Below are 20,621 nucleotides of genomic sequence, written 5' to 3'. Positions count from 1 at the left end.
TTCACTACTACAGCATGACTTCCTGTTGTCTTAGTAACCCTTACAATAAAGGCAAGCAAGATATCATACAAAATGCATTTGACTGCATTTTCAGACTACTTTCGATTCTCCCTTCTTGAATTCAACACGTAATAAAAATGAACAGATTATATTAATTTTTGGAGAATCATATTTTATTCAACAAAGAACCTTTAAATAGTGCTTGAAAATCAAGAATTAGTAAAAATAATTATGTATATTGATGAAGCACAATTTCAATGCATACACTTTGCCAGCAAGGTTTGCATTGATTGGAAATCCCTAAATGACATTGAGAATCCACCCCTTTGAAACCTGGCAGTTCTCTAGCGAAGGTACCTCCAGAACTTCCACTGTTGGGGAAGGAGCTCCAGTATTCAGACCCAGCAACAATGGAGTGATAATGACAAATTTCCAAAGGCAATACATGCAGCTTGAAAGGAAACCAGCACAGGTTGCAGAGTTCCCAAGTGCTTACTACCCTATCCTTATTGGTAGCAGAGGGTACATGTTTTGGAGATGCTAGTGGAATAGCTTAGGTAACTGCAGTGTAATTGGTCCATGGAATACAGTGCAGTCTCAGTAAGTCAGTGATGGAGGAAATGAATGGTTATGGTGGTACTTGGAATGTTAAGTTGCTTTACCATAGTTGGAGCTACACCGATCCAGAGCATTCTCTCGTGGTATCCAGTCGCAGACCTACACTTGTCACCACGGTACTTATATTGCTATCCAGAACTTCTGTTCAATGGTAAGCCTCAGGATTTTTATGATCCAGTAGTTATCAAAATCAATGCTATGAAATATCAAGGTTAAATGGTGGAACTGGTCTTTGTCAGGCACTTTGGTTGGTACAATGTTAGTACAGAAAGAAGCCTTTGGTTTAACACATCTGTGCCAATTAAAATCCCAATTTCAATTAATCCCACCTATCTACATACATGTCCCGCTATTCGCTGCATATTCATGTGTATGCCTAAATGCTTCTTAAACAGTGGTATCATGTCTGCTTTATCAGCTATCTGAGCAGTGCATTCTGGGCATCCACAACCCTGTAAAAAAACATTTCCATCTTTTATGCACAGCATTCTAACCAATGAAGACAAGTGTGCCATAGACCTTTATCTATCTGTGTTTACATTTTCAGGGAGCAATGAATTTGCACTGTGATACCTTTGTTCATCAGTTCTCTTAAGAGTTAGAGGTGGGTCTTCATCAGACCAATTTAAATGCTGCCTAGATTAAAGCACATGCTTTATGAGGATAGATTAAGCAAGGGCTTTTCTCTTTTGAATGAGGAAAGGTGAAAGATGAAAGGTGACTTGATAGAGGTAAACAAGATAAGAAACATAGATTGAATAGATGGCCAGAGCCTTTTTCCTAGCATGGAAATGACATAAGAGGCAGCATAATGTTAATGTATTTGGAGGGAAGCATAGCGGGAATAGCAGAGGCAAGCCTTTTTAAAAAACAACAGAGAGTGGTGGGTGTATGGAGCACCCTGCCAGGTATATATTAGGGGCATTTAAAAAACTCTTAGACAGGCACATGGATGAAAGAAAAATGGAGGGTGATGTAGAAGGGAAGGGTTAGATTGATCTTAAGAGTAGGTTAATTAAAAGAGTCAGCACAACATCATGAACCAAAGGGCCTGTACTGTGCTACAATGTTTTGTTTTTTTGAAAAATAACTAATGTACAGGTTTCCCTTGCTATCTGAAGGTAGAGCGTTCCTATGAAAGTTTGTAAGCCGAAATGTCGTAAAGTGAAGAAGCAATTACCATTAACTTATATGGGAAAAATTTTTGAGCGTTCCCAGACCCAAAAAATAACCTACCAAATCAAACCAGACAACACACAAAACCTAAAATAACACGAACATATAGTAAAAGCAGGAATGATATGATAAATATACAGCCTGTATAAAATAGAAATATTGTATGTACGATACAGTTTCACTTATCAAGGTTGGGAAGACAGCAAGCCAAGAGAGAGAGAGAGAGAGAGAGAGAGAGAGAGAGAGAGAGAGAGAGAGAGACAGAGAGACAGAGAGAAAAATCGGCATGTACACGCATGCGCGCACAACTGCCCACACAAGGCTTCATGGTCATGGTAGTCTTTCTCGGGGTAAACACACATATAAAGCAGGCATCTTTCTTCGTAAGAGCGAAAATCCTCTTTGGTTAGCGAAAACAGGCACTAATGTAGGTCTTTCGTAACAGCGAAAACGTTCGAAAAACTGGGGCCACCTGTATTCTTAATATTGACATGCCCTAGAATATCAACATATCCATCTCCCTAAACTCAATACCATCCATTCTCTTTGGTGGAAACTGGTGAGAGGTACTCACTAAGGATCTCACCCACTTTTGCACAACTTTCCTCAAACTGCTGCTCCCAATTTAATTTCTCCAGTGCTTGCCTAATATTGTTGTAATTAACCTCCTCACAATTGAACACTTCAGCCAAAGACCAATCAAGAAACTTATAATTGTGGTCACAGATCCCAAAATAATCTGCATTCCAATATGTTACCACAGCTGTGACATTCTCCCAAATCAGTAACAACTCTCCCACCTCTTTTAGATCCTTCTCTGTCACATTTGAAACATCTATACCCTGGAATGTTGATCCTTCAGTCCTGGCTTGTCTCAAGCAAATTTCTGTAATGACAATGATATTGCAGTTCTATGTACTAAACAATGCTCCAACTCATCTGTCTTATCCATTATACTCCTCAAATTTAAATAAACACACTTGCGGTCATCATTCTTGTTGTGTTCATTCTCCTGGTTCTGTCCGCTTCCCCTGCCCCCCCCCCCAAAAAAAAAACTGGAATGAGTAGATTTATTTAATCATGCATCTTTTGGACCAGCCTACCATGAGAAATTGCTCTACTTGTTGAACTACTGACCTGGTTCCAAACCCCCATCATATTAAACTTTTTCTGAGTAGAATTAGCAAACTCCACCCCTCCTCCTGCAAAAATATTGGTACCCCTTCAGATTTGATGCAACCTGTTCTCCTTGTGTAAGTATCACATGCCTTGCAAGACAGCCCAATGATCCAGGTATCAAAAGTGATTGCTTCAACATGAACCCTTTAACCACACATTCAACAGTACTATCATCCAACTTATATACCCATAGGTATGTGAAACAAGAAATAAAGCCAAGAGGTTCTGCTTTCTACAATGCTTCCTAAAATTCTCGAGCAGGATCTCATCTCTCTTCCCATTTATGCTGTGATAGTACCAATATGGAACAACTACCACTTGCTATGCTCCCTCCCTTTACACAATGCCCGGCACCTACTCAGAAAAATTCTTCCCGCAAAGGTAGCTCTTGGGGGCTCTTGACTTCGTTTATCAAAGAAACACACCACTCTATTCCTACACATCAAATTGAAGCATCAAGAACCATTAGAATTACTAAATAAAACACTCAATATCAATATACAGAAGGAAAAATAATCTTTTTATTTATACATAACTTTTAATAGAAGCATGGTCTGCAGATTGTTCTTTATTTTTCATAAATCTAAGGAATGTAACCTCAATAGTTACATACCTAAATACAAGAACTGACAAATGCTGTACTAAACTGGACATAGAAGAAATGCAAGCCATGCAACAATTTCAAGATGTATTCAGAATTTGAAGTAATGGGGGTAAGTTTTGAAATGGGTCAGCAAGGACAAAGCTCAGAGTAACTCAAGATCTTACAATAAGTTGATAATTATTAGTACTTGAAAACAGGAACCAGCAAATGAAACATTTGTATTTGCTCCAACAATTTCTTGAAAACAACAGTAGAGACAAAAATCATGAGAATAAAATATTCTGATCTTTGAGATAGAGAGGGTATGGGCATTATGTTCTGCACAGAATCAAAGATGAACCAAGGTACAATTAGTCTTGATCAGGCATACAGTTGGTAAAAGATTCTGGGGAGCCCACAGACAGCCGGCGGTGTAGTGGTATTTACGGCGAGTGGTCCTAGGTTCAGCCCCTTGGACGCTTTCCATCCGTGCTGGGTTGAGCATCAAGCTAGCAATTCGGTCTCACAAAAAAAACCAGACAAAATGCTAAAGAGAAAGCAAGGCTGCTGCCCAATGTGCCACAAGGTGCGGAGAAGAATAACGTAACAGACAGTCACAAGAATAATCTCTGTTATCCAGCAGTAAATACAAATAATCCCATCTGTATGTTTTCCTCCATCAGCACTCATTATTATGGCCTGTACATTTAATTACTCTCAAGCAACTAAGTTTTGAAAATAATGTCTTGGAGCTGACTCAAGTTAAAGGTGACACCTACATGGGTAAAGGAAAGCTTTTATTTAAGCAAAAATCTCATCAAGTATGTTTAACTTTGAAAGTTCATTTATTTTCATTAATAAAGGTACACTTTGAACAGCTTTGGTGGGTAGGGGTGGGGGGGGGGGGAGGGAGAAAGGAAGGGGAGGGGTTAGGTATTGAAGCAATTTTGGAAAAAGCCTGTTGACTTTTTCTAGCAACAATCAAGAGTGTTTAAACATCAACGATATGCAGATTTATCATTATTTATCTTTGGTCTATTTTTTCAAATATCACTTATTGAATGAGTCCAATTCATTTATGCTCCACTGCGGATTATTTTCACCTCATCTAGACTGAGCTTATTTAGCCATCTCCAGTCAACATACACAGAAATTTACAGCATTTGGGAGTTGAACTCCATCACGTCCATGATGCACTTCCAGAAAAAAATTCCTATTTAGTGGCTTAAAAGAAATTCCTTCAAAACTGTTGTTGTCTATCTTCCTGATGTCATTTTCATACACATCAATCAACTTCATTTGTTAACAATGTTTTATCCCAAGTTCCACTCAAAATTTTTCATTCTGGTCTTTGCAAAGGATATTTTGGACTTACATATATACTGCACCCATTTTTTTTGTTAACCCTGCAGTAAAGCAACATTTATCAAGAAGATGATGCATGACAAAGTATGTCTACCAAGTCATAGAAAATTTGGTCAGTTCATCCAAGACGTAGGAGAAAACAGTCAGAGTCTGAATTGGTTTTGATAGATAATTTTTTGAAAAGTCTAAAAGAACTTCCAGTGTCTCACTAATACATTCCATCTTTCAGCATTTTCTGTGGCTTTTTAGCATAAAACTGCAATTCAATCTTTATGGAATTTGAAAACATTTGGGGAATACATAATCAATACTGCAGCTCACAAGAAATTATTACTAATTCCTAATTAATACTGTTCTAATGATCTCAAATCCCTTTTTTTGAATTGTCAACATGGGCTCCAGTTTTCACTGGCAGCCAGCGAAGGAGAGAGACAGCTGTGACTCTAAACCCAGGCAACTGACACTTGTCTGGCAGATAGCAGCTCTATCAGAGAGTCAAACAACACCACCTTCTGACAAGGGAAATCTCAGCATGAGGCAAGACTGTGTTGTGTCAGCTTTACAGCAAGGAATACACCTCCAGCAGCTGTTGAGCCTCCATGGGGTGGAGGAAGGGCAGACAGAATCTTCACTCTGTCTGTCAACATCATCTGGCCCTCTCAACTTCATCAACATCTATAGCCCCACTTTCAGTGCCATCCCTGAAGATGAAGATCTCTTCTACAGGACACTGGTTCAAGGCATCTAGCACTGAAGGGTTGCACCTATTGGGAGACTTCATTGCTAGAGTATAAGCCAACAGCAAGACCTGGCCCAGTTGTTTGTGCCACATGGTAGTGGGAAAAATGGGCAGAAGCTGCTAAAATTCTGCTGTTACCATGGACTGTGTGTAACTCACACACATTTCCAGTGCAAGGAGCTTCACAAGGTCTCACAGAGACACCTACAATATCGCTACTGGCACCAGCTAGACCTTGTCATCACCAGGCACGCAGATCTCAGAAGTGCCCTCCTGAGACACCCGCAGACTATGATACTGACCATGCCCTAGTAGCCAGCTAAGTGAGGATCACACCAAAGAAGATCCACCACTTTAACGCTGAGTTGAGCACTAACATAGAGTTGTACTCAGCCCATAATGTGATCACAAGCGCAGCACTCAAGGCTATTTCAGATTTACCAGTCATAGAGGAGCTCGGTCCGCTGCCAAGACTGGAAGAATTCAGCAGAACTATTGACCATCTCGCTTGCGGGAAGGCCTCTGGAAATAATAACGGTATCCCTCCAGAAGTTTGAAGAGTGGCAAACCAGCACTGCTGCATCATCTGCATGAGCTCCTTTGTCTCAACTGGGAGAAGGGCTACAAAGCACAAGAGTTGCAAGATGCCTACATTGTCACCTTGTACAAGAAGGGCGATCAGAGTGACTGTAAAATCTACCACAGCATCTTCCTCCTCAACATCTTGGGAGAGTTCTTTGTCCAAATTGTTTTGGAATGACTACAGCACCTTGCTCAATGTGTCTACCCAGAGTAGCAGTGTGGTTTTTTTATAGCAGGCAGATCCTCTGTGGATATGACCTTCTCACTATGGCAGGTGCAGGAGAAATGTCAAGAGCAGCAAAGAATTTGAACAGCTGCACTGTCTCAGACAAATCCTGCACATACCTTGGCAGGATAGAGCACAAATACAGAAGTCTTACAATATGCAGGCATCCCTAGCTTGTTCGCCCTCCTCAGCTAGAAGTGGCTCAGACAGTTAGGGCATGTCAAGCGCATGGGCTCTGGTTGAATCCTGAAAGACCTGTTGAATGGGCAGCTGGCAGAGGGTACACATCCAGCTGTTGCCATAGCTTTGCCTGGGTCCGGCAGTTCAAAAAGGTGTGCAAAGAGCATAAAGTACCCACATCAATGAGTCGGCTGTCAAGAGAGCTCAACATTAGGAAAGGACCACTCCAACCTGATGCCTGTCTTCCTTCACCTAGAGCCAGTATGGAAGAGACTGTCACTCCAAAGTGGTACTCCTCAGCCACTCTGGGAAGTACACGACCATGAGCTTATTTTTCTCATGTACTATCTGTTGTCTTTCAAGACAATTTTTCCACACTAACTTCTGCGCTACTTAGTTTGAAGAACTGTCTAATATTAACAAGAAGCAAAGACAAAATTTAAAAAAGCATGCAATAAAAATTAGCCCTACCTCAGGAGCCCACCAGGTCACACCAACATGGAGTGAGTAGTCGCAGCAGACTTTGGGATCTGCTAGATTTCTAGATTTTTCATAGGCCTCTAAGAGTGAAGTTTCTTTATCTGGTAATACATAGCCAATGATCATTGTTGTTCCTCCAACAAGTGCAGCCTGTAAAAATAAATTGAAAATTTTAAGTAAATTGCACTGGTATCATTTTGGAATTGGAATTGGTTTGTTATTGTTACATGCACTGAGGTACAATGAAAAGCTTGCCTTGCACATAGTACATACAGATCAATATACTACACAGTGCAATGAAGTAATACAAGGTAAAACAATAACAAAATGCAAAATAAAGTGTAACAGCTGCAAAGAAAGTGCAGTACAAGTAGAATAAAGTGCAAGGTCATAATGAGGTAGATTGATAGATCAAGAGTACATCTTATCATACAAGGGATCTATTCAATAGTTTCCTATCAGTGAGTAAAAGCTGTCCTCGAGTCCGGTAGTATATGCTTTCAGGCTTTTGTATCTTCTGCCTGATGGGAGAGGGGAGAAGAGAAGATATCTGGGTGGATGGGGTCTTTTATTATGCTGGCTGGCTTACTGACACAGCAAGAAATATAGATAGACTTCATGGAAGGGAGGGTAGTTTCGGAGACATACTGAGATATGTCCACAACTCTCTGTAGTTTCTTGTGGTCAAGGACAGTTTCCATGGCAAGGCATGATGGACTAAGATAAAATGCTTTCTATGATACATGAATAACAATTGGTAAGGGTCGACAGGGACATGCCAAATTTCTTCAGCCTTCTGAGGAAGTTGTTGGTGAACTTCCTTGGTTGTGGCATCTACGAGGTCAGATCAGGACAGGTTCCTAGGAACCTGAAGCCCTCAAGTCTTCTTGACCCCAGCACAACTAATGTAGACAGGATCATGGGCCCCATCCTCCATTCCTGAAGTCAAATGCCAGCTCATCATCCCCCTCCCTTTCCAGTCCTGACAAAAAGTCTCGGCCCAAAACGTCAACTTTTTCATTTCCATAGATGCTGCCTAACCTGCTATAAGTTCCTTCAGCATTTTGTATGTGTTGCTGTGGACTTCCAGCATCTGCAGAATTTCCATTGTTTATAAAAACTAGAAATTACAATTAAAAATACACATAAAAAGGGGGGAGTACTTAAGTGAATCTTTGCAAATGTATTTTCTCAGGAGAGAGATACAGAGTTAATAGAAGTGAGGCAAAGTGGCATCAACTTCACAGGCCCTGGACAGACGACAAAGGAGGAGGTGTTTGCTACCCTGATACAAATCAGGGTGGAGAATAGTCAATGTTGTTCCACTGTTTAAAAAAGGCTCCAAGCATAAATCAGAAAATATAGAGCAGTGAATTGGAATCAGCTGTGGGAAAGTTATTGGAAGGTATATTAAGGGACCGGACATACAAGTATTTGGATAGACATGGATTGATTAAGGGTAGTAAGCATGTCTTCATGCACGGTAGGTTGTGCCTAACCAATCTTATAGAGTTTTGAGGAAGTTACTAGGAAAGTGGATGAAGAAAAGGCAGTGGATGCTGTCCAAATAGACTCTAGTAGGCATTTGGCAAGGTCTCACATGGGAGGCTTGTCAAGAATGTTCAGTTGTTTGGCATTCAGGATGTAGTAAATTGGATTAGACACTGCCTCTGTGGGAGCGGCCAGAAAGTGGGTGTAGATTGTTGCCTCTTTGACTGGAGACCTGTGACTAGTGGTGTGCTGCAGGGATCGGTGCTGGGTCCATTTTTGTTTGTCATCTACATCAATGATCTGGATGACAATGTCGTTAATTGGATCAGCAAATACGCAAATGACACCAAGACTTGTGGTGTAGTGGACAGTGAGGAAAGCTATCATAGCTTGCAGAGGGATCTGCGTCAGCTGAAAAAAAGTGGGCCGAAAAATTGCAGATGGATTTTAATGCAGACAAGTGCGAGGTTTTGCACTTCAGGAGGCCAACCAGTATAGGTCTTACACAGTGAATGTCAGGATACAGATAAATGTAGTAGAACAAAGGGATCAGGGAATACAGGTCCATAATTCATTGAAAGTGGTGTCAGATGTAGATCAGATCGTGAAGAAAGCTGTTGGCACATTGCCCTTCATAAATCAATATACTGAGTACAGGAGATGGGAGGTTATGTTGAAGTTGAATAAGATGTTGGTGAGGCCTAATATGGACATTGTGTGCAGTTTTGGACACCTACCTTCGGGAAAGATGTAAACAAGATTGAAAGAATGCAAAGGAAATTTACAAAGGATTTTGCTGGGTCTGAAAGACCGGAGTTATATAGAAAGATTGAATAGGTTAGGACTGTACTCTACAGATGTAGAAGATTGAGAGGAAATTTGACACAGGTGTACAAAATTATGAGTGGTATAGATAGGGTAAATGTAAGCAGGCTTTTCCCATTGAGGTGAAATGGAACTAGAGGTCATGGGTAAAGTGTGAAAGGTGACAAGTTTAAGGGAAACATGCGGGGACACTTTTTCACTCTAAGGGTTGTGACAGTGTGGAATGAGCTGCCAGCACAAGTGGTGCATGTAAACTCAATTTCAACATTTAAGAGAAGTTTGGATAGGTACGTGGTTTGTAGGGATATGTAGGGCTATGGTCCTGGCGCAGGTCAATGGGAGTAGGCAGTCTAAATGGTTTCATCATGGATTTGATAGGCTGAAAGACCTGTTTCTGTACTGTACATCTCTACGACTCTAGTGCAAAGTGAGGGAAAAATACTGAGCTAGTGTTCATTGTCCATCCGGAAGTCTGATAGAGGGGAAGAAGTTGTTGCTGAAATGCTAAGTGTGCGTCATCAAGCTCCTGTACCTTTTCCTTAGCAATGAGAAGAGGGCATGTCCTGGGTGATGGGGGTCCTTAATGAGGATGCCATCTTTTTAAGGTGTCCTGAATGCTGGCTGAGTTTACAACTTTCTGCAGCTTTTTCCAATCCTATGCAAAGTCTCTTCATATGAGATGGTGATGCAACCAGTAGAAATATGCGAGAGTTTTTTGTGATATACCAATTCTCCTGAAATTCCTAATGAAATGTTGCCACTGCTGTAATTTCATCAATATGCTGGGCCCTCAGCATCCAGGACATGCCTTTTTCTCATTATTACCGTTAGGGAGGAAGTACAGGAACCTGAAGACATGCACTCAACATTTTAGAAAGAGCTGCTTCCCCTCTGCCAGCAGAACTCCGAACAGGCAATGAACCAACCATGAATGCTACTTCACTAGTTTAGCTCTCTTTTTGCACTAAAGTTTTAAAGTATATATTTCTTGTTGTAATTTATAGTATTTTTGTATGGCACTGTTCTGCTGCTGCAAAACAATAAATTTCATGACACAATGTCAGTGACAATAAACCTGATTCTGACTCTATTTAAATGTTTAGTAATTTTATGGCTTTGCACTGTGCGGCTGCCATGAAACAACAAATTTCACATCATGTCATTGATAATAAATTTAATTCTAAACGTTTTCCGTTTTTATTCCACCTGCTTTAACATTGACTATTCTCCAACCACAAGATCTGAAGGTGTCTTTTGGTGAATATTACTTATTCAATTTCATTTGCAACTCCTCAGAAGATGAAATGCAGAAAGACTGAACACAGAATATTTCAGCCGATAAGTGGTAACAATCATTCAACAATTGGAAAGCAGTAACGAATTCTGACACAAGACTGCCGAACTAAAAGGACAATAATACTGTTAGATATCAAGGATGGGTAGTGAGGTAACCCTTGTATGAATTTCTAATCATTACTAAACAATGTTGTCATTGGTTTATTGAGGTTATAACCTTGCTCTCCAACTGCACACACTCTTTTAGCTTTTAATTTAGTTTTGATGTGATACAATTTCAAAATTCAGATACAATGGAATCAAAATTTTATCTCACCAATTTTTTCCCCAGTGTTTAGTTTTAGAAAAATGATGGTTCTCAAATTTCTTTTGAATTGAACTAAATTTAACGTGAGAAATTGATTAATCCTGTGAATTTGAAACTAAAATTTAAATTTACTACAAAAAGACAAATGAAACACATTATGCTGTGAAAATTTTAAGCAAGCATATGGAATTACATCTATTTCATATATGCTACTTCTAACAGAGTACCTAAGTGTACTGGGATGGTCTGCATCCCAGGATACTTAAGGAAGTGGCTCTAGAAATCGTGGACGCATTGGTAATCATTTTCCAATGTTCTATAGATTTAGGATCAGTTCCTGAGGATTGGAGGGTAGCTAATGTTATCCCACTTTTTAAGAAAGGAGGGAGAGAGAAAACAGGGAATTATAGACCAGTTAACCTGTAATCAGTGGTGGGGAAGATGCTGGAATCAATAATAAAAGATGAAATAGCGGCACACTTGGATAGCAGTAACAGAATCAGTCCGAGTCAGCATGGATTTACGAAGGGGAAATCATGCTTGACTAATCTTCTGGAATTTTTTTCAGGATGTAACTATGAAAATGGACAAGGGAGAGCCAGTGAATGTAGTGTACCTGGACTTTCAGAAAGCCTTTGATAAGGTCCCACATAGGAGATTAGTGGGCAAAATTAGAGCACATGGTATTGAGGGTAGGGTACTAACATGGATAGAAAATTGGTTGGCAGACATGACACAAAGACTAGGGATTAACAGGTCCTTTTCAGAATGGCAGGCAGTGACCAGTGGGGAACTGCAAGACTGTGCTGGGACTGCAGCTATTTACAATATACATTAATGATTTAGAGGAAGGGGTTAAAAGTAACATTAGTAAATTTGCCAATGACACAAAATTAGCTGGCAGTGTGAAATATAAGGAGCATGTTAAGAGAATGCAGGGTAACTTGGACAGGTTGGGTGAGTGGGCAGATGCAAGACAGATGCAGTTTAATGTGGATAAATGTGAGGTTATCCACTTTGGTGGCAAGAACAGGAAGGCAGATTACTATCTGAATGGTGTCAAGTTAAGAAAAGGGGAAGTACAACGAGATCTAGGTGTTCTTGTACATCAATCACTGAAAGTAAGCATGCAGGTACAGCAGGCAGAGAAGAAAGCTAATGGCACGTTGGCCTTCATAACAAGGAGAGTTGAGTATAGGAGCAAAGAGGTCCTTTTGCAGTTATACAGAGCCCGGGTGAGACCACACCTGGAGTACTGTGTTTGGTTTTGGTCTCCAAAATTGAGGAAGGTCATTCTTGCTGTTGAGGGAGTGCAGCATAGGTTCACAAGGTTAATTCCCGGGATGGCGGGACTGTCATATGTTGAAAGATTGGAGCGAGTGGGCTTGTATACACTGGAATTTAGAAGGATGAGAGGGGATCTGATTGAAACATAAGATTATTAAGGGATTGGACATGATAGAGGCAGGAAACATGCTCCCAGTGTTGGGGGAGTCCAGAACCAGAAGCCACAGATTAAGAATAAGGGGTAGGCCATTTTGAATGTTCAAGGAAAACTTTTTCACCCAGAGAGTGGTGGATATGTGGAATGCTCTGCCCCAGAAGGCAGTGGAGGCCAATTCTCTGGATTATTTCAAGAAAGAATTAGATAGAGCTCTTAAAGGTAGCGGGTTCAAGAGATATGGGGAGAAGACAGGAACAGGGTATTGATTGTGGATGATCAGCCATGATCACATTGAATGGTGGTGCTGGCTTGAAGGGCCGAATAGCCAATTCCTGCACCTATTGTCTATTAAGGAATTGTAACTTTGCCAATTTTCTTCTCAGCCTTGTTGCACAAATAGTCAAAAAACAGATTCAAGCAAGCAATGTGCCAAGGCAAAATAACCTGTTTCTTTTAAATATCAAAACTATCTTGCTGCACTATGCAAGTTAAAATCCAGAAATGTCTCAAGTTGTGAACCATTCCATGTGGTTTAAAATTATAACTGTTAAACTCGATTTGGAATAGAATAACAAAAAATCACCACACCCCTCCCTGGACCCTTAAAATGCAACGTTGAATACCGTCCCTTTCTACTATACAAGAAAACTTCAGCACCTTCTAATGAACAGCTCTCAGGATGACCTGGCTTTTAACATCAAGTCATAAAACCAGGGTTGCTTTACAAACAACATCCTGTGTAACTTCCCAATAACCCTTCACCTTTTCAGAGAGAAAAATGTCTGAAGGATGTTTAACTTGCTATTCTTGTGATTAACAAGGTATTCTCAAACTAGAAATGAAAAATCTTGAGCAGTTAAATTTGAAGATTAATATACAGCTTTGAGAAAAGCAATTGTGATGGACATACTACTCACCATACCACTGGACAATGCAAATATATGACTTGCTTTAATATCTGAAACTTAATGCATCTTTTGTTTTATACTTCCTGTTAAATCAGACTTGGAGTATGTACTTCTGTGATTGCACACTCTTCATTTCTATCAGGTCTCAGAATCACTTCTCCAATTTACTTCTATTCAAATATTTGACAATATTTTCTTGCATTACTTATGAAAAGTGTTTGCTAAACCAGCAGTAACTCTCAATTTCAAATGAGAAATACATTTAATGGAGACCCCAACATACTTTATTCTCTTCAAGGTGCAAAATATGTTCTTTCCTTGACTACAAGTTTGACATGACTACAAAATATCTAATGATATCACATCAAGGATTGAACTGCGTTGGATGATTATAAGATAACAGCAGACCCAAAAAAATACAATTAGTTATCTCTTTCAGAAATGGATGTACATTTCCTCTTACAACTGGAATGCAGTTCATTCCAGTTAAGTGGGACACATCGGGGCTAGTACGTTTTGGCCCAATTAAGTTGGAAACAGCTAAAAAGGTACAAAAAAGATAAACTACCATTTAACTGAGTAACAAATTATGCATTTAAATGAAATACAGATCAAACTAGAGCACTACAGCACTATAAAACTGTATTAGTTCCTAATGGCTTTCAATGGAGGAATTCCTTCAATATACATACACTGCTGTGTTCTTTTGACTGACTGTAAATGAGCAAAAATCATAGCTGACACTTAGTGCAGATAATGCTTCATATGACTGCATCCTCCAAACCTTCATTTTCATCATAACATTCAGGTGACTGTCAATACTTTGAAATTCTTTGTAGATCCTAACTTGTTGCAGTACCTGTAGTGAAATCATTCCATTTCCACTCCTGGCCATTTCTGGCATCTCCATGCCTGAACGCTTGAAATCACAGTGAGTAAAACTGTTCTGAATAGTCTTATATTTCTCAGCAACTACTGGTGACAAAACAACACTACTTTTTGAACAGAAAATCACACAGTTGACATTATTTAAAAACTGTTCACGCTAAGCATGGTATAGTGTCTAATGGCCACAGAAGTGCACACAACTGCCACTAGTTAAAAACTGCTCACCTATAGCCTCCTGCCCCAATGAAGTAGCGCAGTGTCCCATATAAAATGGAGGAAATGAAGAAAAAGCATACACGAGGAAATCTGCAGATGCTGCAAATTCAAGCAACACACACAAAATGCTGGTGGAACGCAGCAGGCCAGGCAGCATCTATAGGGAAAAGCGCTGTTGATGTTTCAGGCCAAGACCCTTCGTCAGGACTAACTGAAAGGAAAGATAGTAAGAGATTTGAAAGTAGGAGGGGGGAGGGGAAAATGTGAAATGATAGGAGAAGACTGGAGTCAAGCTGAGAGCCAGACAGGTGATTGGCAAAAAGGATAAAGAGCTAGAGAAGGGAAAGGATCATGGGACGGGAGGCCTAGGGAGAAAGAAAGGGGGAGAGGAGCACCAGAGGGAGATGGAGAACAGGCAGAGTGATGGGCAGAGAGAAAAAAAAAACTAAATATGTTAGGGATGGGGTAAGAAGGGGAGAGGCATTAACAAAAGTTAGAGAAGTCAATGTTCATGCCATCAGGTTGGAGGCTACCCAGCTGGTTTATAACGCGTTGGTTCCTCCAACCTGAGTGTGGCTTCATCTTGACAGTAGAGGAGGCTATGGATAAACGTATCAGAATGGGAATGGGACGTGGAATTAAAATGTGTGGCCACTGGGAGATCCTGCTTTCTCTGGCGGACAGAGCGTAGGTGTTCAGTGAAACGGTCTCCCAGTTTCTGGACGGGAGCACTGGACGCAGAATACCACACCTGCCGACTCACAGGTGAAGTGTAGCCTCACCTGGAAGGACTGTCTGGGGCCCTGAATGGTGGTGAGGGAGGAAGTGTAAGGGCAGTTGTAGCACTTGTTATGCTTGCAAGGATAAGTGCCAGGAGGGAGATCGGTGGGAAGGGATGGGGGGGATGAATGGACAAGGGAGTCGCGTAGGGAGCGGTCCCTGTGGAAAGCAGAAAGAGAGGGGGAGGGAAGGATGTGTTTGGTAGTGGGATCCCATTGGAGGTGGCTGAAGTTACAGAGAATTATACATTGGATCTGGAGGCTGGTGGGGTGGTAGGTGAGGACAAGGGGAACCTTATCCCGAGTGGGGTGGTGGGCGGATGGGGTGAGGGCAAATGTGCGGGAAATGGGAGAGATGCGTTTGAGAGCAGAGTTGATGGTGGAAGAAGGAAAGCCCCTTTGTTTAAAAAAAGGAAGACACCTCCTTTGTCCTGGAATGAAAAGCCTCATCCTGAGAGCAGATGCAGCAAAGATGGAGGAATTGTGAGAAGGGGACAGCATTTTTGCAAGAGGCAGGGTGGGAAGAGGAATAGTCCAGATAGCTGTGATAGTCTGTCGGCTTATAGTAGATATCAGTAGATAGGCCGTCTCCAGAGATGGAGACAGAAAGATCAAGAAAGGGGACGGAGCTGACAGAAATGGACCAGGTAAATTTGAGTGCAGGGTGAAAGTTGGAGGCCAAGTTAATGAAGTCAACGAGCTCAGCATGCGTGCAGGAGGCAGCGCCAATGCAGTCGTCAATGTAGTGAAGGAAAAGAGGGGGATGGATATAGACTTGGAACATGGACTGTTCCACAAAGCCAACAAAAAGGCAGGCATAATTGGGACCCATGGAGGAAGTGGGAGGAGCCAAAGGAGAAATTATTGAGAATAAGAACTAATACGGCTAGACGGAGGAGAGTGGTGGTAGAGGGGAATTGGTTAGGTCTGGAATCCAAAAAGAAGCGGAGAGCTTTGAGACCTTCCTGGTGGGGGATGGAGGTATACAGGGACTGGACGTCCATGGTGAAAATAAGGTGGTGGGGGCCAGGGAACTTAAAATCATTGAAAAAATTCAAAGTGTGAGAGGTGTCACGTACATAGGTGGGAAGGGATTGAACAAGGGGGGATAAAGCACTGTCAAGGTATGCAGAAATGAGTTCGGTGGGGCAGGAGCAAGCTGAGACAATGGGTCTACCTGGACAGGCAGGTTTGTGGATCTTGGCTAGGAGGTAAAAACGGTAAGTGCGGGGCTTGGAAACTATGAGGTTGGTGGCAGTGGATGGGAGATCCCCAGAGCTGATAAGGTTCATGATGGTATAGGAGACAGTGGCCTGGTGCTCCTTAGTGGGTCATGATCAAGAGGTAAATAAGAGGTATTAGAGAGTTGTTTCAGGATGTATATTGTATACATTTCTGATATTAAATTGGACCTTTGACCCTTTGAAATCCTGACTCTTCTTTAAGAGTCATCTCAAATAGGCATCTGCCCCAATTAACTAGAATCCACTGTATATATTATTTAGATATGGTTCTTGAAATTAATCAACTCTTTGGTTGTTGACTGTTATTGCCCACAACAGGTGGAGGAAGCCGAAGGTCCATGAGTCAGTTCTAATTAGGGGTATAGAGGTGGAAAGGGTCAGCAGCTTTAAATTCTTTGGCATTAATGTATCAGATAATCTCTCCTAGGACCAGCACATACGTGTCATTACAAAGAAGGCACAACAGTACCTCTATGTTTTTCAAATAAGTTTGTGCCGATTTGACATGCCACCAAAAACTCTCAGCCTGAATCCCTCATTTGAGGCTGCACTTGACTCATCTTCTCTTCTCATTGCTACCATTAGACAGATGGTGCAGGAGAAGAGCAGTTGTTGCCCTGCAGCCATCAGGCTGCATTTGCCTCAGTGCTGAACTGACTCTGCAGCTGCGGCCTAAAGCCAATGGACTCCTGGACTGGCTGCACTCATCTCGGCACTGAACTGGGTCCATGGCTGTGGACTCATTTTCAGGACTCTTCGGTTCATGTTCTCTGTATTATTTGTTTACTTTTTTAAATTGTTTGCATGTTTTAGTCATTTTTTGTACATTGGATGCTTGACAATCTTTGTTATGAGTTTTTTTCGTGGATTCTATTGTTTTTTGTTTTGTGTCTGCCTGAAAAAAAGCAAAATCATCCTGCAGACAGCTCCCAAACTACTTCTACTTCATCTTTTACATATGCTTCTTCTCTTGCACTGCGATCGATTGCAGCCTGTAATTTCCATTTTGATTATGTATTTTTGGGCCGACTGAGTGATCTGATGCTTTTGCTGTGTCCTGGGGAATTCAGTGAAGTTGAAAGCGGAGTGTGTGGCCATCAATTTCTAATTGCAGAACACAAACCCATGGTTGGCTCCATTACCCCCACATATAAAAGTGTTCAGTACGACTGAAATCGACAAGGATGAAAGCAGAAGATGAGTGGGTGTTCAGCTCTGTCTGCCTGGTTTCCCTATTGCTGCTGCTGGAAGAAGGTGCAGGTTTGATCACCTTGGTGAGGCTTGTGGCTTAAGGCTCTCTTTTTTGGATCCTGCAGTTTGATGTTTAACGTTCTCTGTGCTGAACTAGTCCACGGCTATGAACTTGTTTTTGGAGGGCTGAGGTCTATGTTCCATGTGTTTTGGTTACATTTTATTTGTTGTTTGGGCCATTTGATCAAGGCACTTTGGCTTGGAACTGGCCCTACCGTTGAGGTCTGAGTCATTGACACAGAGCTAAACTGAACGGACTCGATGGTTGTAGCTACCAGACCATTTCGGGGACTCTGCTTGCTTTTTGTTGTTTGTGAGATTTGTTCTTTTTTTTCGCTTTGTATATTTGAAGTTTTGCTTAAATGGGTTCCGCGATGTTTTTTTATTTTGTGACTGCCTGCAGGAGTGGGATTCTCAGGGTTGTATACTGAATACATATTTTGGTAATAAATGCACTTTGAATCTGTGATGAGTACTTTGAACTCTGATCCAGCTCAGGCCCTCTTATCGTTACTACCATTGGGTCCCATACCACCAGGTTCAGGAACAGTTATTACTGTACAACCATCTCAAGCACCTGAACCGATGTGGATACCTTCATTCACCACTATGAACTGATTCTATGACCTACAGACTCACTTTCAAGATTTCTTTACATCTCAAGCTCTCAGTATTATTTTTTACTTGCATAGTTGTGCTCTTTTGCACTTTAGTTGATTGTCAATTTTTGTCTATTTTCAATTTTTGCAGAATTCTATTATTGTCTTTTTTCCTGTAAATGTCTGCAAGAAAATGAATCTCAAGGTAGTATATAGTAACATATGTACTTTGATGAAAATAATTCGCAAGATATGTAGATTGGGCGATTGATGGTTGGGTTGAGTTATGTTGGAGAACAACTCAATCCAATTACTTGTGCAATTGGATCCTCGCTGGCAGACCCTAGACAGTTCAGATTGGCAAGAACATTTCCTCCATAATCTCCCTCAGCACAAGTGCACCACAAGGCAGTGTGTTTACCCCCCTGCCCAACTCATTTTATACCTGCGACTGTGAGGCTAAGCACAGATCGAATGCCATATTTAAGCTTGTTGATGACATTACCGTTGTTGGCTAAATCAAAGATGGTGATGAGTCAGCATATAGGAGAGTGATTGAAAATCTGGCTGAGGGGTGCCACAGCGCCAACTTCTCACTCATCAGCAAGACCAAGGAGCTAATTATTCACTTCAGCAGGAGGAAATCGGAGGTCCCTGACCTGGTCCTCATTAGAGAAGCAAACACAGAGAGTGTTAGCAACTTTAAATTCCCAAGTATTATCATTTCAGAGGACCTGTCCTGGACCAGCACACAAGTGCAATAACGAAGGAAGTAGAGGCATTGCTGTTTTCTCTTAAGAGTTTGCAAAGATTTGGCATGACATCTAAAACTTTGATAAATCTATAAGATGTGCGGTAGAGAGTATATTGTTTGGCTGCATGATAGCCTGGCGTGAAAGCAGCATTGCCTTTGAGCAAAGAATCCTACAATAAGTAGTGGATACAGCCCAGTCCATCATGGGTAAAGCCCACCCCACCAGTATGCACATCTACATGGAGTGCTGTTGCATCCATGATCAATGACCCCCAAAACCCAGGTCATGCTCTCTTCTCAGAAAGAAGGTGCAGGAGCCTCAGGACCCCACAACCATGTTTAGGAACAGTTATTACCCCTCAACCATCAGACACTTGAAATCAGTGGGGATAACTTCACTTGCCCCTTCACCAAACTTCCCACAACCAATGGACTCGTGTTCAAGGATTCTTCTTTGCAGGTTCATGATATTTACTGCTTATTTATTATTTCTTTTTTATTCATGCAGTCTGTTGTCCTTTGCACCTTGGTTGTTTGTCCGCCCAACTGGGTGTGGTCTGTTGGCCGTGATTCTTGTAACAGGTCTTTCATTGGTTCGATTATGATTCTTAGATTTACTGACTATGGCCATAAGAAAATTAATCTCAGTATCTATATGGTGACATATACTTTGATAATAATTTTATGTTGAACTTTGAACTCCTTGAAACTGAAATACCTCCCATGATTTCAAAGGTCTCAACAACAGACATTAGTGGTAACGAGAAGCTGAAGTTAAAACAGTGAAATACCTAAAGACTTGGTCATTATACATACAGGAGGAAATTGTCTACAGCAGTTATTTCCATGGTCTTGCATCAGATTGGCCTGCTTAGGGTTGAAGAGCCCCACTATTTTTGAGTATGCTTGCAAGAAAATGAATCTCAGGGTTATATGTGGTGACATATAGTTTGATGATAAATGTACTTTGTACTTTAAACTTTTGAGTTGCGTTGAACATTCAGAACCAAGCCAAAGTTCTACACATTCTCTGCCAACTGAAGAATTTGTGTCAATTTAATTAGAACAGTACTTGATAGAGTCACAGATTCATAGAACATACAGCGAGAAACAGGCCCTTCAGCCCATCTAGTTTGTGCCAAGTCACATCAATCTGTGCCTGGACCATGATGTACTTATTCAAATAAATAAGTGGATGGAGTCGAAAGAGATGAGGGAGATCTTAAATGGAATTTTGGCGGCTGTATTTACTTGGAAGATAGACACAGAATCTATAGAACTGAGCCAGAATACCAGAGAAGTCATGGACTATTCGATTACAGTGGAGGACATGCTTGCTATCTTGAGGCAAATTAGGCTGGATAAATCCTCAGGGCCTGGGAGGCTAATGCAGAAATTACAGGGCTCTAGCAGGTATTTAAAATCCCCTTAGTGCAAGAGGACTGCAGGACAGCTAATGATATTCTCTTGTTTAAGAAAATATCCAAGAAT

At 41.1% G+C, this 20,621-nt stretch overlaps 1 protein-coding gene across 1 annotated transcript in view; it reads right to left on the bottom strand.

Moving 5' to 3' along the window:
- Positions 1-20,621, bottom strand: part of dpysl5b (dihydropyrimidinase like 5b) — a 72,163-nt gene that overhangs the window by 32,265 nt on the left and 19,277 nt on the right. Inside the window, exon 2 of the mRNA XM_059981735.1 lies at positions 7,120-7,278. Coding sequence (XP_059837718.1) covers positions 7,120-7,278 — 159 coding nt within the window. The remainder of the gene's footprint in view (positions 1-7,119; positions 7,279-20,621) is intronic.

This window comes from Hypanus sabinus, chromosome 10 (assembly GCF_030144855.1).
Source record: "Hypanus sabinus isolate sHypSab1 chromosome 10, sHypSab1.hap1, whole genome shotgun sequence".
Taxonomy (NCBI): Eukaryota; Metazoa; Chordata; class Chondrichthyes; order Myliobatiformes; family Dasyatidae; genus Hypanus; species Hypanus sabinus.
The sequence above is the reverse complement of the archived record's forward strand: the minus strand, read 5'-3'. Positions and strand labels throughout refer to the sequence as shown.